General features: G+C 32.1%; 2 protein-coding genes across 2 annotated transcripts; one reads left to right on the top strand and one right to left on the bottom strand.

Moving 5' to 3' along the window:
- Positions 1–4,003: 4,003 nt before the first annotated feature.
- LOC129947196 (52 kDa repressor of the inhibitor of the protein kinase-like) lies at positions 4,004–5,040 on the bottom strand (the record flags this gene model as incomplete). The annotated part of the gene is made up of 1 exon (XM_056057652.1): positions 4,004–5,040. A coding segment is annotated over one exon (951 nt), but the record flags the coding sequence as incomplete, so codon positions are not given.
- A 6,628-nt stretch (positions 5,041–11,668) lies between these two features.
- LOC129947185 (uncharacterized protein K02A2.6-like) lies at positions 11,669–15,746 on the top strand. The gene is made up of 2 exons (XM_056057642.1): positions 11,669–14,659; positions 14,733–15,746. The coding sequence occupies exons 1-2, from the start codon at positions 11,702–11,704 to the stop codon at positions 15,744–15,746; spliced, it is 3,972 nt and encodes a 1,323-aa protein (XP_055913617.1). The 5' UTR covers positions 11,669–11,701.
- Positions 15,747–16,352: the final 606 nt, after the last annotated feature.

Genomic DNA, 16,352 nt, shown 5'->3' with positions numbered 1-16,352 from the left:
AAAAATCATGAGTTTTTTGATTTATACAATGGCATTTAAATTTTTGAAGACAAACTTATTTTTCATGTAAAATTTTGAATCTCAAAATAATTTTTTTTTAAAATTATTTGAACTGTGTTAAATGTAACCCCCTCCCATCTCACCAGATCAAATCCTATGCATGAGCCCGAAACAGCGCATTATTTTGACAAAATTTTAATAACATTCCTATCTTTTATGGAAATTAATGAATTTGGTACATATTTATGCATTTTTATAACTATAACTATTGTAAATACTAACGATGGCCGTCCGTGTAGCGCCACTGCATTGGATTAACGAATTTGGTAGCTTTGTGCATAGGAATTGAAAATATTATTCTTTTACTTGTGCTCGCCTAAATAAAAGAATAAATACTTAGTACAAGTTTAAGTAACAGACCAGAAAGAGTATTTATGTATTTTCTATTAGAATCACTTTTTCAACGGTCACCTATATATTGTATTACGTTCCCGTAAGCAGTGGTTGTAGAGGTAACCACTGTTTACGGGTCACTTCATAACTAAAATCCAAACCGCACAAGAGTCTGACTGTATAAACAACACATGAATAGCAATTTCTTATACCTGTTCGAATGCTTGCTTTTTTTTAAACTTTAACGAAAACTGGACGGAATAACTCCATTAATGCGGCTAAAACTTGTGGCCAAGGAGGAATGTGATTGGATTGTGGTAAGTAGCTTCTACCTACCAATAACATTCCCTCATTATCATCATAAACATAAACATCTTTATCTATCTATTTGCATAAAGCTGAGCACGCTAATGAACTGTTCTTTATTCGTTTTGAACTCCTACCTAACTACACAACCAATTGGCGATCGCTTAACAATTTAAACATACATGCTCTTCCTTTTTCTTTCTTATATTCAGATAATTCATTTTCCATCCTGTTCTTCCAATATGAAATTAAAATAAAGTTATCCAAAGGAAAAAGCTTTGAACGAACTAGTTGAATACACAAACAATTGTTTTCGTTAAGTATGCCAACAAGTATTTTTCATTTCCGGGATGAGCTGTCATAAGATGAGTTGTGTCTTGGGAAGAATCGCACGGTTTGAAGACAAACTTATTTAACAGGTATATTTTTACAAATTCTTTGCATACAGGAGCAAGTTCGTGCGACCCAGTCGTGCATTTTATTTATATAATAAATTGTAACGTGCTACCAAACAAGTATATTTATTTATAGTAATTTTTAACAAATAAAAAATGAGTTTATCTCCAAAACAATTATGTGCAACGAAAAATTCCATTTTTAACATCTGGTAAAACTTTGAAAAAAATCGAAACGACATTTTTTTTATAAAAAAGTTGGTAAAAATTGCTTTTCGACTTAAATATCTTTTTATATTTTATCTTATAAGAATTGTTGTTTTCAACATTCGGTAAAATTTTGAGAAACATTGAATAGACAGTTTTCTTACAAAAGATAAAAACAAGAAAAAAATTAATGAAAGTTAGTAAAAAGTGATTTTCGACTCAAAAAACTTTTCAAAACTTTGAGACATTGGCTTTATACTACATTTATTTTTTAAATATTTTTGGCAAAATTGAGTAATATTTTGAGAAAAATTGAATTGACAGTTTCTTTTATATTAGATAATAATATAAACCTAAAAAATAATTAAAGTAGGTAAAAATGTATTTTCGACTTAAATATCTTTTCAAAACTTTGAGATTTTGGCTTAGATTTAATTTTATTTTATGAGAAATATTGCTCGATAAATGTTTTTGATTAAAACCAATTAAAACCTAAAAACGCATTTCTAAAAGCTCGTAAGAATTGATTTTCGACTCAAATGTCTTTTAAAAAATTAAAAATATTGGTTTCTAACTTATTTTATCTCACATAAGATATTGTTTTCGACATTAAGTCAATTTTTGATAAAGAACCAACAGTCCGTTTTTGCATAAAAAAATAAAATCTACAAAAAAATAGTATTGGTAAAAATGATATTCGGTTCTCGATATCACACGTGAACAATAGAAAGTATTGACTTCAAATTAATTTCATTTTGTTTATATAAGAAATAAAAACTTTAAAGAAATGCTACTAAAATTGGTAAAAATTTGTTAACAACTTAAAAATTGTTAACAAAAATAGATTTTGAAATCAAACTATTTCATCATATGCAAAATATTGTTATTAATTTCGAAATTTCATAGAATAATTCAATTGCCAAAACTTTTAACAAAACACGAAAACCTACAAACCTTTTAAGCAAAACAAATCGACAGACAGAATATGAAGTTATCCGTGTGGGTCGCATCAAAGCCACTTTTTTAACGATCGTCAAACACACAAATAGAAAACTGTATTACAACCACTACTTCATATACTAGAAAATATTATCTCGATGCAAGGCGTAAATGAAACCATAAAATCAATTCGTTTTTGAACGGTTCAAAACTTAAATCGAAGTTTTAATTTAAACGTAAATAATTTAAAACGAAAACTGTCGAAAAATACAAAACCCAAACAAAAATACCACAAACCTGTCAGCAGGATCCAATTGCCTTGTCGTTTATGTCTGCGCGCTGTTATCAACTTGTTAACTTAGTAATTATCTCTGTATATTCCCTTTAGTCCCCTTTGCAAACAAAAATTAACCACCTTTTAGGGCTTCAAAAATGTCGCGTGCTCTGTCTTTATCGCATAAATCCCAGACAAAGCGATATAATTATAATATTTTTCCAGTATGAGTTTCTGACATTAAAAGGAAAATAATTGGCTTTATTTTGAAATACGAAATTATGTGGATGTGTATTACAGCGGCATTGCATGAACAACAATGAAGCCAAAACCCGAAGCCACCTTGCCACGTCACATACTATTTTTTCGCCTCTCCGCGTCACAGCTACCGCCGCGCCATCGTTATCTGTATCTACCTCAAAAGTTTCAGTGGGGTTATTCTTTACAAAGGAATTCAATAAATGTGACCGGATGTGCAGTCACAAAGAATGGTGGTCATCATCGGTGGTCGAACGGCAATAAAAATGATTTTAAATCTATTTGTGCATGAATACAACGAACAATATTCCTACATATTTACATATAAAAGATACAACAAAGTACATGTAAATATAGGAAAAACGTTGATCTCTGTAAAAATAAAAGGGAATTAAAATCGCATCATTTCGATAAATTGAATCCGGAATTCGATTGACGTAATTAGCACGAATGATCTTTTTTCTTTTGTTTCAATTTTAAATATTTATATATAAATTTTTAACATAAAAATAATGACAGAAAAACTTATATACACATTTACAAAACATATACATACATTATGTATTGCAAAAATATGTATGTTTGTATATTTGTTGACTTATAATTTATTTTCGCCTGTTTGTATTTTATGTGTATTGAATGCTCATAAATAAATCAGCAATGAATTTAATCCAGCAATAAGTTAAGTTTTGGCATTAAACACGTTGAGGAAGGAGAGCCTATAAGCGAAATATTTTTATTTATAGTTTGAAAATTTCAATTTATTAACCACTGAAAGCTTGGCCATGTGACTTAAAATTATTTTCTCGAAAATCTGTATTAAATATTTTAATATGCTTCAGAAAGTATAAATAGATAAATAAATTAGGTGAAGCAACAGCTCGTAGAGAACCAGGACACATGGGTTTACATCTTTTAACCAATCCTGTGTGCGGGGAATACCAGAGATTGAGGGGACCTACAGTTTATATGCCACATCATAACGGATGATTTAAAAAACTACTTTTCATGACAAAAATTGCTTTTGGAGGATTTGTCAATTCCTCACAAAAGGCAGTACCTGTAAATAAAGCTTGTGATTCCATAGGCAGAGATTGAACCCAAGAACTCTAGCATTGAAGTACTTGTTTTGTGGAATTTTTGTTTAAAACAATCTAAAAGCGTTGCTCGTCTCGTATCCAGTGCCGGTTTTAGCACTACTAGCGCCCTGGGCGAGAATTCTTCGGCGCCCCCTAACTGCAATTCAATTACATACGAAAAAAGGCAATGTGTACAATGAAATAACTATCTATTTAAAAAAAACATTTATTTAAAAAACTAATAAAATTTCACTTTTCTAGCCTTTACATCGGCGAACTCTTTTATTAGACATTCAAAGTCCATGTTTTCTGCAATTTCGTTTTCGATTGATAAAGTTGCTAAGTTTGTTAATCTAGATTGAGAGATTGTCGATCGTAGATATGTTTTAATCAGCTTTAGCTTGGAAAAACTTCTTTCTCCACTAACAACCGTTACAGGTATAGTCAGTAATATTCGAAATGCTATCCATACATTTGGATACAGTTCCTGTAAGTTGCGATCTTTAATAAAATTTAAAACATAAGCAGGGGTAGCCACATTCTGATCAGGCAAAAAAGATTTCAGGCTTATGAGTTCATCACACAACATACAACCATCTATATCTGATTTAGAATTCACAGTTAATTTCAATTGGAGATCACTACAGAGTTTGACAAGGTCGGGTTTTTCAGGAATCTGTTTTATATTGTACAAAAAAGACCAGCAATCCGAGTACTCATTGAACTGTTCAAATCTTTCATTAACTGAAATTAATGTAGCGTCCAAGAGAGAGTTGAAAAATTCTACCTCAAATTTCTTTTCAGGAGAAACAATAGGCTCGTCGCGGGCAGTTTCATCAGCTTGACGCTTAACAAATCGAATTCTTTTTGTGGCCTTAAACACAGGTTCAACTTCCAGTTCTTCAGCCAATTCTTTTGCAGTTGAAATGGCGCTTTTAAAGCCTGTATTTCTATATTCTTCCAAGAAAGTGCAGCATTTTTTCAACATTTCTGTGCATTTACTGAGATCTATATCTGGTGATTGTAGAGATTTACTAACGACGTTAATTTGAAAAAGTATGTCATACCAAACAACCAATGAAACTATGAAACTGAAATCTTTTAACTGATCAGCTAGAGTAGTAGCCTCATGAGAGACTTGAACATCAGTTTTCTGAGTTTCAATTGCCAAAGTAATTAAAGCGTTATTTTAACATCTTATATACTTTAAGTATTAGGGAGTGTGTAGTATAGATAGTAAAAATAAATTTGTACTTACTTATTGATGTGATCCGTCAAAAATTAAACACCTACTTATACACTATTTATTTGTCTACTTTTTAAATAGGCAAAACTAATGTCACTCTGTAGTTGGAACAAGAGCATCGTAACGTAGCGTTAAACGTTTGATTACTGTGTTTGTTTGTTTTAAAACAATCGAATAATTATTTTAAGAGCGTCCACTTATGTCAAGCAAGAAGATGATTGTGTTCTGTTTCGTCAAAAATTAAAAACAGATAGATCCCGGGGAATCCCCGACCATAGAAAAACACATTGTTTCTGTTACCGCGTTTACAAGGAGAATTGAATCCGAATTGAATCAGGATTTAACGCCGTATAGACCTGGATCGGATCGAAATAGGATTACTCGATCCAATCCCACTGAAAGAGGTGAATCGAATCGAAAATTTGTTTGTAAACCTGAATCGGGGAATCGAGTTATTGGTGTGTGAGGTTTTGCTTGTGTGCGTGCGATGAGTTTTTTTCCCTCTTGTTTGTTCTAAGCTGAATTTAATTTGGCGCGCGTCTTTGTGTTGAGAGCATTTTTATAAAATGTGAAATTTATTTGAAAGTTATTCACGTAGCAGTACGCACACAAATAAAACCCAAATGTCATTTCGATTCCATTTGAATTCGATTCCTCGATTCAGTGCCACCATATACCTGGATCGAAATCTCAATTCGATTCGATTCGATTCCTCGATCTCCTCTTGTAACCAGGGTATGTATGTTTGGGAAGTCGGGGATTCCCGAGAAATTAAACCGATTGAACACAACGTTCTAGTGCTGCCAACTTACAATTTTTACCTAAATTTTGGGAAAATTACAAGTAAGTAGGCTGGGTCGGCGAAAAAAGACAAGAAACTATATAATATTTTTTGTCGTTAAGTTAAATGACTGTTACCATGTATTAAAAAAAAATAACTCTAATAGTAAACCTCTGCTTTAATATGGGAAATTATCGATAGGTGTAGTTAAATACGGAAAAACTCGAATTATTGTTATGCTATAAAATAATATGCTGTTCTGTTTTACCATAATATTTTTCATGTTGAGTTTCCTTTCAATTCATGCTGACAGTGAGGCAACTTGAAAACAAAAAAAATCCCTCACGGTTCTTGTCTTTTTTTGACCTAGTGGGCCTTGCTCAATGAGCGAGGGAACAATAAGGGGGTGCCTGTGGAAAATTATAAAGAATCAGATAGAGGCGCCGGACGAAAATGGGCGCCGCGGCCTGCGGCGCCCCTTTTGATCCGGCGCCCCTGGGCGGTCGCCCAACCGCGCCCTACCCTAACGCCGGTACTGCTCGTATCGGTTGTGCTCATGTTTTTATGAGTTGAATAATTTGGATCGTTTGTTGGGAATGAAAATTCGAATACCCGCATTAAATTATACAAATTGTTGAGTGATTCTTAAAACAAAAAGTACCAACGGATGTTAAGGGGATTTAATTTTCACATAATTGTATTACTAGGAAGGCTTACGAATAACGATAGGCCGAATAGCAGTGGCATTCGAATTCCAAATATAAAATATCTTTGGAGATATTCAATGGACCTTAATATTACCGAAAAAAAAACTTCGTAGTCACTGAGAAAAGTAGCTTTAAAAAACCGTTTTGCTGATGCAGCTCATGATTATTTGTTGTTGTGTACGCAACACATATTTCCATTTTTCCTTCATTTTAGACGAAGAGAATAAAAACCGAAAAGACCGAAGAGACTCTCGGCGAATTTAAGTACCATATATACAGTTTTGTTATGGAAGTTTCGTAAGTAGTATCGTCTCGTTTCGTCTCGGTTAAACGAGATGAGACTGAGACTTGACTACACTGAAACTAGTCTAGTTGCTAGCCCTAGTTACTACAACTTTACAACTAACTTACTGAACCCATATCGACACTCCAAGTTAAGGCATTACTCATACGCACTAACTTTTACGTTTACCGCTTTAAAATTAAAATTAAAATTAAAATTAAAAACTTCACATAGAAAGTTGTTGTAATGTGTCCGATTTGTCAAACTGAAAAGGTTGACATTTCTCGACGATTCAAGGTCCCTAGAGTCGAAATAAAAGATTTTTAAAAAGATGTCTTTGCGTACGTGTGTACCTACGTACATACGTTCGTATGTCCGAACATTAATGACATTATTTTCGTCGTCCATAGCTCAATAACCAGAAGAGATATCGACTTCAAATAAATTTTGTTATACAGAAAAATCAAATTGACAGTTTATTTATACAAAATAAAAACCTAAAAAAAACATAAACTTAAAGTTGGTAAAAATTGTTTTTGGACTCAAATATCTCTTCACAAAATTGAGGTAGTTATTGATTCAAATTGATTTGTCTTATAAAAAATATTGTTTCAACATTCAATAAGATTTTGAGAAAAATTTATCCGACAATTCAAAAACAAGAACCTAAAAAAACAGGTACAAATCAATTTTCGACTTAAATATCTGTTCAAAAATTTAAAATATTTTCTGCAATCTAATTTTAATTCCGAAAATTAGTTTGAAGCTCAAATTTTTAATTTTTTAAAAGCTAATTGAGTCTAAAATCTATTTTTACGAACTTTTAGTAATGCTTTTTTTTTAGGTTTTTATTGTTTGTTAAAAAACTGCCAATTCGATTTTATTTTTCAAATTTGTTCGAATGCTCAGAACAATATTTCTCATAATGTAAAATTCGTTTGAAGCTTAAATTTTTAAAAAGCTATTTAAGTCGATATCAATTTTTACCAACTTTTTGAAATGTTTGTGTTAGGTTTTTATTTTTTTTTTGAAAAAAACTATCAATTCGATTTTTTTCAAAATGTTACTCAATGTTGACAACAATATTTTTTTTTTTAAATAAAATTAGTTTAAAGTGAATGTCTCAAAGTTTTGAAAAGTTATTTGAGTAGAAAATCAAATTTTACTAACTTTTATGCCTTTTGTTAGGTTATTTTTGAAAGAAAACTGTCAAATCGATTTTTCTCAAAATTTTACCGAATGTTGAAACAATATTTTTTATAAGATAAATCAATTTGAGCCAGTACCTACCTTAATTGTGTGAAGAGATATTTAAGCCCAAAAACAATTTTTACCAATTTTAAGTGATGTTTTTTGTATGTTTTTATTTTGTATAAATAAAGTGTCAATTTGATTTTTCTGTATAGCAAAATTTATTTGAAGTCGATATCTCTTCTGGTTATTAAGCTATGGACGAAGAAAAAAACGTCATGAATGTACGGATGTACGAACGTATGCACGTACACACGCACGCACATACATCTCTCTAAAAATCTTATATTTCGACTCTAGGGACCTTGAAACGTCGAGAAATGTCAACATTTTCAATTAGACAAATCGGACGGATTACAATAACTTCCTATGAGAAGTTAAAAAGTACGTAAACGCCTATTTATACCAGGTGTATTTCGCCTTAGTTTTGAATAAACATACATATGTAATTGTATGTCTGTTTTCACCAAAAACAGCTTACTGATCAAATTTAATTATTATGTATATTGAAAACGATTAAAACAAATCTGCATTGGATTTTGGTACTCTCGTTTTTGTTTTTTTAGTGCAATTTGTCTTTAAATTCAGTTCAGTTCGAGTGATTCATTCATTCATACTGTAGAAGTTTTTCATTTTTGTGTTTATATCTAAACTTAATAGAAATTCCAATCATTTAATTTTATCCATAAATCCATACAAACCTGTATTAAACATACATATAAGTCGCAAATATAAATGTTATGTATAAAGGAAAAACAATCTGCCTAAGCGACAAAACACAAAAAATGAAAGTATCACTTGTCGTGCCAATGTATGTATATTAAAACGGTTTGGAGATAATTAGCAAGGTAAATCCTAATTTTATTAGATGTCAAATTAAGTGATTAAAGCACAAGCTTAAGGATAATAAATTGTTTTTCCTTCTTCAAAGAAGAAGGAATCCAAAAAGCTTCAATCTGTTTAAGTATATGATGGTATTCAAAAGGTAGTATAGAGATTTGTTATGTATTTCTTTAACACAAATGGTGGATTGTGGTGTTTTGTGTTTTATGTAACAATATATGCATGTATGTAGATATATTTATAAAAGTTAATATGTTCGGAGTTGTCATCAACAATTCTGTACTTTGAGAAAAGTTGGCTCATCTTGAATGTATCTTCCTTACTTGATATTTTATTAATTGTCTGAAGGTGGATTATAATTAGCTTAGAAAAATAGGCTAAGGAATATATGATTATACGGTTGACACATTTTGTACTGATGCCGAAGCTAGTATTTTTTTCATACATTTTTAATTCAATTAAGGCAAGAAAATGTAAGGCCAACAAGAAAAAGAAAACAAATCCCTTAAGAGTATCCCAGTATCATAAAACATTTTCAACACTGATGACTTAGTTGAGGTTTAGAAAAGTCACTATGCTTTAGGTTGTCTATCGCACGATATCTGAAAATCTTGGGAAAATATGAAATTGCTTATAAATTCAATGTATACATACAATTTTTTTAATTCTTTTTAGATCAATTGAAAATTTATTTTTAATGGAAATGAATCCTAGAACATTGTTGGTAATATGAATTTTCTTAAAAATAAAAGTCTGCACTGATTTTACAATCTAACGTTTGCTTTTCCCAAGCATTTACACGAAATATCTTATTGTTAATCCTAGATGTTACACCTTGCATAATTTTGCAACTATAACAAGTTATACTTACTTTATTACAAATTTTAAGACTTAAATAGTAAAATACAGAACAAATATTACCGAAAAAGCATTACAACTATAAGGCACACACGAATGAAATTCTTTGCCGAGCTACTTACTTTTCCGCATAATTGCTTTAAATAACACGTCATATGAAAATCCCATACATTTTAAAGCAAAATCCTGAGAAAAAAAGCATCCGTGCAACAACCTACATATCCTATCGGTAAAAGACCGAAACTTAAAGTGTAAACGCACTATAATTTCAATGCAACACCATTGCACTAACAATAAGCATAGATACTATTTACATTTCATTGCAACTCGTAAGAACTTTCTCCTTGCTCCGTAGTTGTTGAAGCTCTCGCATGCACTAGAGTGCTTGGTATCAGAATGAAAAATGTATTTTATACGAAAGTGTTTTGCCACTATTCGGAATGGCATTGCCACAGCAGACCTCACAACAAAAACAGGCAATGTACTCGAAGTAATAAAATCACTGAGCTTGAAACTGAATAAAATGCCGTGTAATTGTCTTGCTTTTTCCTTGTGCAAAGGAGCAGGAGTAGGAGCAGCAATGGCAGCAAGCAGAAACAGCATTTTAGTTCAGGACAATAACTCATTGTGGATTTATTCATAGGTTAAGACCCTTGAACTCTCCTTCATATTAAGTGCAGTTTAACTACAAAATGAATTCGATTTATTCCATTTGCTTGATGGCACCTGAAATACAGTATTTTTGTAGGAAAAAGTTCAAATTCAATTTTTATTTATTTATTTTTTTTATAATATTCATTACTGAATTTTTGTTGGAAAAAAATCTAAAACTATTACGCGTAGTGTTTGATTGGCAAAACATTTTGTCTACCTTTGAATCCACTCCTTACAGACATTTTATTCACAATGCGTTATTTTTTCATATAATTTAAATTTAAAGTATAAATAGTAAAAAAAAAGTACTGACATTAAATTGAGACATTAATACATTGAAAGAAATATATATAAAGAAGAATATTGTTTAAGAGAAGATACTATAACTTAAAATGAATAAACAGAAAATAACCATCTTTTCTTAGTTAAATATATAATTAAGGCTATATTTGCAACAAGAGAGATCGATTTTTGAAAATCAGCTGAGCTATCAAAGCAATTATAATAATTATGAAATATATATATCTATGTATGTTTGGCCTCTAAGAACAAGCAATAAAGCTTTCTCATAAAAATTTAAGTTGAAAAAGGATGCAAAGTAAGTTAAAATGGTTGTCGAGGACACTTTCGTTAATGTTTCTGTCCCAAATATTTTTTATAACTGGACACAGATGGTTTGCGATAAATTTCGTTTTTAATAATTTTACTATATTAATAAAAATAGTTTCAATATTATTTTCTTTATATAAATTCAGTTTTAACATAATTTTTTATTTGGCCTTCTGCATTATCCGCAACAAGATCTAAGTAGTTTTCGTTCAATATTTTCAAATACATTTGTTACTATTGGCTAATACTGAAATAACAACTGAAACCATACGTAATTATAGGTGTTATATATATATGAGTAAATGCCTAAAAGAAATCTACTGTAGTAATAATACACTCTGTAAACATATCGAAATCACCTTATCGAGTATCATGTAAGCTTTACTGAATACTTCATTATTCTTAATAAAATTCTATTCTATTCGCATACTTTGAACTATCAACAAGTCTTTTCTTTATTCAATACATTACAAAATTGGCGACGAGAAATTTTATATTATAAAAAAATCATTGTAATAGAAAAGCAAGCATCGAATTTCGATTAGTTTTTATTTAAAAAACAAAATTTTAGTCGGTTCAAAATCTAAAACGTTGAAACACGTTTTGCGAATATTTTCAATGGCCAACGACAAAAGCACCGTAGTCCATTCGACGACCATCAGTGAATTTAATCCAAGCGAAGACAAATGGGGCATTTTGAAAGAGCGTTTGGACATTCACTTCACCGAAATAAATTGCACCGACGAAAAAGCAAAAAAAGCGATTTTATTAAAATCAATTGGATCTTCAGCATATGAACTATTACGCAGTCTATGTGATCCAAAGACGCCAGTGAATATAGATTTGAGTGAGCTGTGCGACATTTTGGAATCTCACTTCACACCTCCAACTATTGTATATCATGAACGTAAAAATTTCCATGACGCCATTCGCAACGAAAACGAAAGTGTGTCAACATGGTATGCTCGTATCAAGAAGCTGGCTCTGCAATGTAAATATTGCAACAATTTGGATGTGATGGTAAAAGACAAGTTTATTACTCAATTGCCCGAGAAAATTTTCACACGTATATGTGAAGAAGACGAAAATTTGTCATTGGCCGATGCTCTTAAAAAAGCGATGATATTTGAAACGAAATTTGCGATGAAAGTTAACACGGATTCCGAAGTTAACTACATGAGTTCAAAAAAAGGACAAAAACCTCGCAACAAATGCAACAACAACCGTAAAACACCAGTACAACCGCCTGGCAAGAAAACCGCCTGTACGCCATGTGGATGGAAGACACATGAGGCCCCTACATGTCCATACAAGGAAGCTACGTGCCATACCTGTTCAAAGAAGGGTCATTTAAGTAGCGTTTGCCGCTCCAAACAGGAAAATAACAAGAAAAATTTCAATTTTATTAATTCTTCTAATTCAAACCCATATGTAAATTCTATTTCTAATGGCAATTCGTTTGATTTTTCTTTATACAGTTTAAATGATGATGAATCTAGCGGCATGTATTGTTTGAAGGTCAAGTTCAGCGTCACAATGATGGACATTGCATGTGATACGGGGGCACCGCGCACATTTGTTCCGAAGACTTTCTACGAGAAGCATTTATCACAGTATCCGCTAACGGCTTGTAAGATCCCATATAGAACTTACGGTGGAAATGAAATTAATATAATTGGTGAGTGTTTAGCAAGTATTACTTATGGGGACACCAGCAAACGTATTACAGTTGTAGTGACCGATGCAAACGCACCACCTTTATTAGGTAGAAATTTTCTACGTGCATTTAAATTTTTGCTAGTGCAAATGGATCAAAATCATGAGAACCTTGTTCACTCGATTCGATCTCCAGAGAATCGAAGTTTGTCCGTAATTGTAGACCAAATTAAAAGTCAATTTTCAGAACTTTTCGATGGCCAATTGGGCAAATATAATGTTTGTGAAATTTCATTGCAAATTGATAGTCAAGCCAAGCCGGTATTTTGTAAGCCACGACCAATTCCAATTGCTTGGAAGTCTGAAATTGAACAAAATCTGAGAGATTTAGTTGCAAACGGCGTTCTTGAACAAATTGAAACTGCGAAGTGGGGAACACCGTTAGTTCCCGTTCCTAAACCAGATGGCAAATTACGTGTCTGTGGTGACTACAAAACTACAATTAACAAGTTTCTTGTTGATGTTAAATACCCATTGCCTCTGATCGAGGAAACCTTCACATCGTTACAAGGTGGAGAATTATTTAGTAAATTAGACATGAGTGCTGCCTATAATCAATTGTGTTTGGATGAAGCATCATCTCTATTGTGTGCTTGGAGTACTCATATTGGTACATTTAAAATGAAAAGATTACCTTTTGGCGTAAAGCCGGCAGCTGCTATTTTTCAAATGCACATGGAAAATTTACTAAGGGGTATCAATGGCGTAGTTGTATATCAAGATGATATCACAGTCACTGGAAGAGATTTCAAAGACCATCTCTTTAATTTAAAATCGGTTTTAAAAAAAATGGCCGATGCTGGTTTGAGATTGAATGCAGTTAAATGCATTTTCTTTCAAAAACAAATTTCTTATCTTGGTTTTACCATTGATAAAAATGGTCTGCATAAGAACAGAGAAAGATTTGCGTCTATTTTGGATGCACCTATTCCTAAAGATATTCATGAATTGAGAGCATTTATTGGCATGGCTAATTACTACTCACGCTTCATAAAAGATTTTTCAAATAAAATGAATCCGTTGTACATTTTGCTTCGGAAAGACGTTCAATTCATATGGAACACAGATTGTGAAAAGGCATACGATTTAATAAAACATGACATTTCGTCAGAGCAAGTGATGACTCATTTCAATCCAAAACTTCCAATCGTTCTAACGACTGATGCATGCAAACATTCTATGGCAGGAGTCTTATCACACCGGTTTCCGGATGGGCTCAAACCCGTTGCTTTCATTTCGAGATCCTTATCCAAAAGTGAATTGAATTACTCCGTCATTGAAAAAGAAGCATTAGCCATATTTTTCTCTGTCACTAAATTGAAACAATATTTATTGGGAAACTTTTTCACCATCTTAACAGATCATAAACCCCTATTATCTATTTTTGGTGAAACACACGGTTTACCTTTGATGGCCGCAGCTCGCATGCAGCGCTGGGCCCTGATATTGAGTGGTTTCAATTATGAAATTAAATATGTAAAGGGCATCGATAATGAGGCTGACAGTTTATCACGTTTACCTCAGCTATCGTACATTGAAAAATATAATGATGCAAGCTATATAGATTTGATTGAAAAAGATAATGCTTTACGAATAAATTTTAAAAATATTGCCATTGAAACGAGACGCGACCCCATTCTCAGTAAACTTTTGGAAGCTATCGAAAGCACCACTATTGACAAATTGGATTCCAATTTTGATGTGTTCAAAAGCAAATCACTTGAACTTACCGTCCAATATGGATGCATCATGTGGGGGTTTCGAACGGTTGTGCCAACAAAACTTCGGCAATGTATTCTTAATGAATTACATGCATCCCATATGGGAGTAGTCAAAACCAAATCATTGGCAAGATCATACGTATGGTGGCCAAAAATTGATTCTGAAATTGAAAATTTAATAAAAAAAATGTGTTCCGTGTCAACAATTGCAGGCAAGTCCACCCAAAGCCGAGCTAATACCATGGGTACCAACAGACTCAGTTTGGAGTCGAATTCATATCGACTTTGCTGGACCAAATCTTAACCATTATTTTTTAATCGTGGTAGATTCACACACGAAATGGGCTGACGTTTTTAAAACAAAAATAATCACATCTGCCTTTACTATTGGTAAATTGCGCGAGTTGTTTAGTCGCTATGGAATTCCAGACAAAATTGTTAGCGACAATGGAACTCAATTCAAGTCTGCCGAATTCAATGACTTTACCACACGTAACAATATTGAACACATTTTCACTTCCCCAGGTCATGCCGCAACAAATGGCCAGGCTGAGAATTTTGTAAAAACGTTCAAAAAGTCATTCATTGCTAGTGTAAACAGTGCAAAGTCAATGAATTCATCGCATAATATAGACACGATTATAAATCGAATTTTGCTCGATTATCGTAGCACAATCCACTGTACAACAAATGAAACGCCAGCGAAATTATTTTTTGGACGCACTTTGCGTACACACTTCAGTAATTTGCGACCACCAACCGTTAGTGAGGTAGTTGAAAGCAAGCAAAACAAACAAATAAAATATTTCAAAGGCAAACGAAATGTAACTTTTAATAAAGGTCAAAAAGTTATGATTAGAAATTACAAAGATCCTAACAATGCATCATGGTTGCCAGCAAAGATAAAACGAAAAATGGGTCCACGTACGTATACTTGTGTCTACACACACAACAATAAAGAAATAAATCGTCATTTGGATCAAATTCGTGATCAATCTATTGATACAGATAAATCTCTATATGAAGATGTTAAGGCAAATGCGACTGTGATCAGTGTTTCTGATGAGGGTTCAGGTAATGAATTGCAATCGTCACCGTCATCTAGCAACGATTCTAAGGCTAATGATCCGGACTGGATTCCAAATGCAACTCGAAGCACTTCGGATTCGGGCCATCATGAAAAACAAAGAAAATTGCGCTCGTACAGAAATCGTAAAGTTAGTTGAAAGTCTCCTTAATTGCCTGTTTGCCATAGAAATATGAATAGTTAATTTACTTTTAATTCAAATTTTATAATTGTTATGATTCAGTTAATTTTCATATTTTTCATCAGATTAGCAAACATATAATTTGTATTATAAAAAACTTTAGGGGGAGCGTGTTATATATATATGAGTAAATGCCTAAAAGAAATCTACTGTAGTAATAATACACTCTGTAAACATATCGAAATCACCTTATCGAGTATCATGTAAGCTTTACTGAATACTTCATTATTCTTAATAAAATTCTATTCTATTCGCATACTTTGAACTATCAACAAGTCTTTTCTTTATTCAATACATTACAATAGGTGTTTTGTACAGGCGCTTTGTAAAGATATGGAGTTTAAAGTTGAACTTGATGTTATAAGTTGTTTAAGAAGACCGGAAAACAGTTTGGATTTTTATTTAATATTGCTCTGGCATGTTTATTAAATTTTAATTTATTTTGGTATCAAGATATTTTGGTTCAGTTTTCAAAGAATTGGAACATCATCAATTAATAGTGAAAGAGTTCTGCTCTCATTTAAATGCTTTGAGGTGCGCTTTTCCAAAAACTTTTTTAAAGCA

This window comes from Eupeodes corollae, chromosome 1 (assembly GCF_945859685.1).
Source record: "Eupeodes corollae chromosome 1, idEupCoro1.1, whole genome shotgun sequence".
Classification (NCBI taxonomy): domain Eukaryota; kingdom Metazoa; phylum Arthropoda; class Insecta; order Diptera; family Syrphidae; genus Eupeodes; species Eupeodes corollae.
This window is presented reverse-complemented; position numbering and strand designations above follow the sequence as displayed.

Excerpts from the sequence above, each read along its gene's own strand:
- LOC129947185 (XM_056057642.1), top strand. The coding sequence starts at position 11,702 with ATGGCCAACGACAAAAGCACCGTAGTCCATTCGACGACCATCAGTGAA. Across the intron at positions 14,660-14,732 it reads AATCATTGGCAAGATCATAC|GCAAGTCCACCCAAAGCCGA; the intron begins GTATGGTGGCCA and ends CAACAATTGCAG.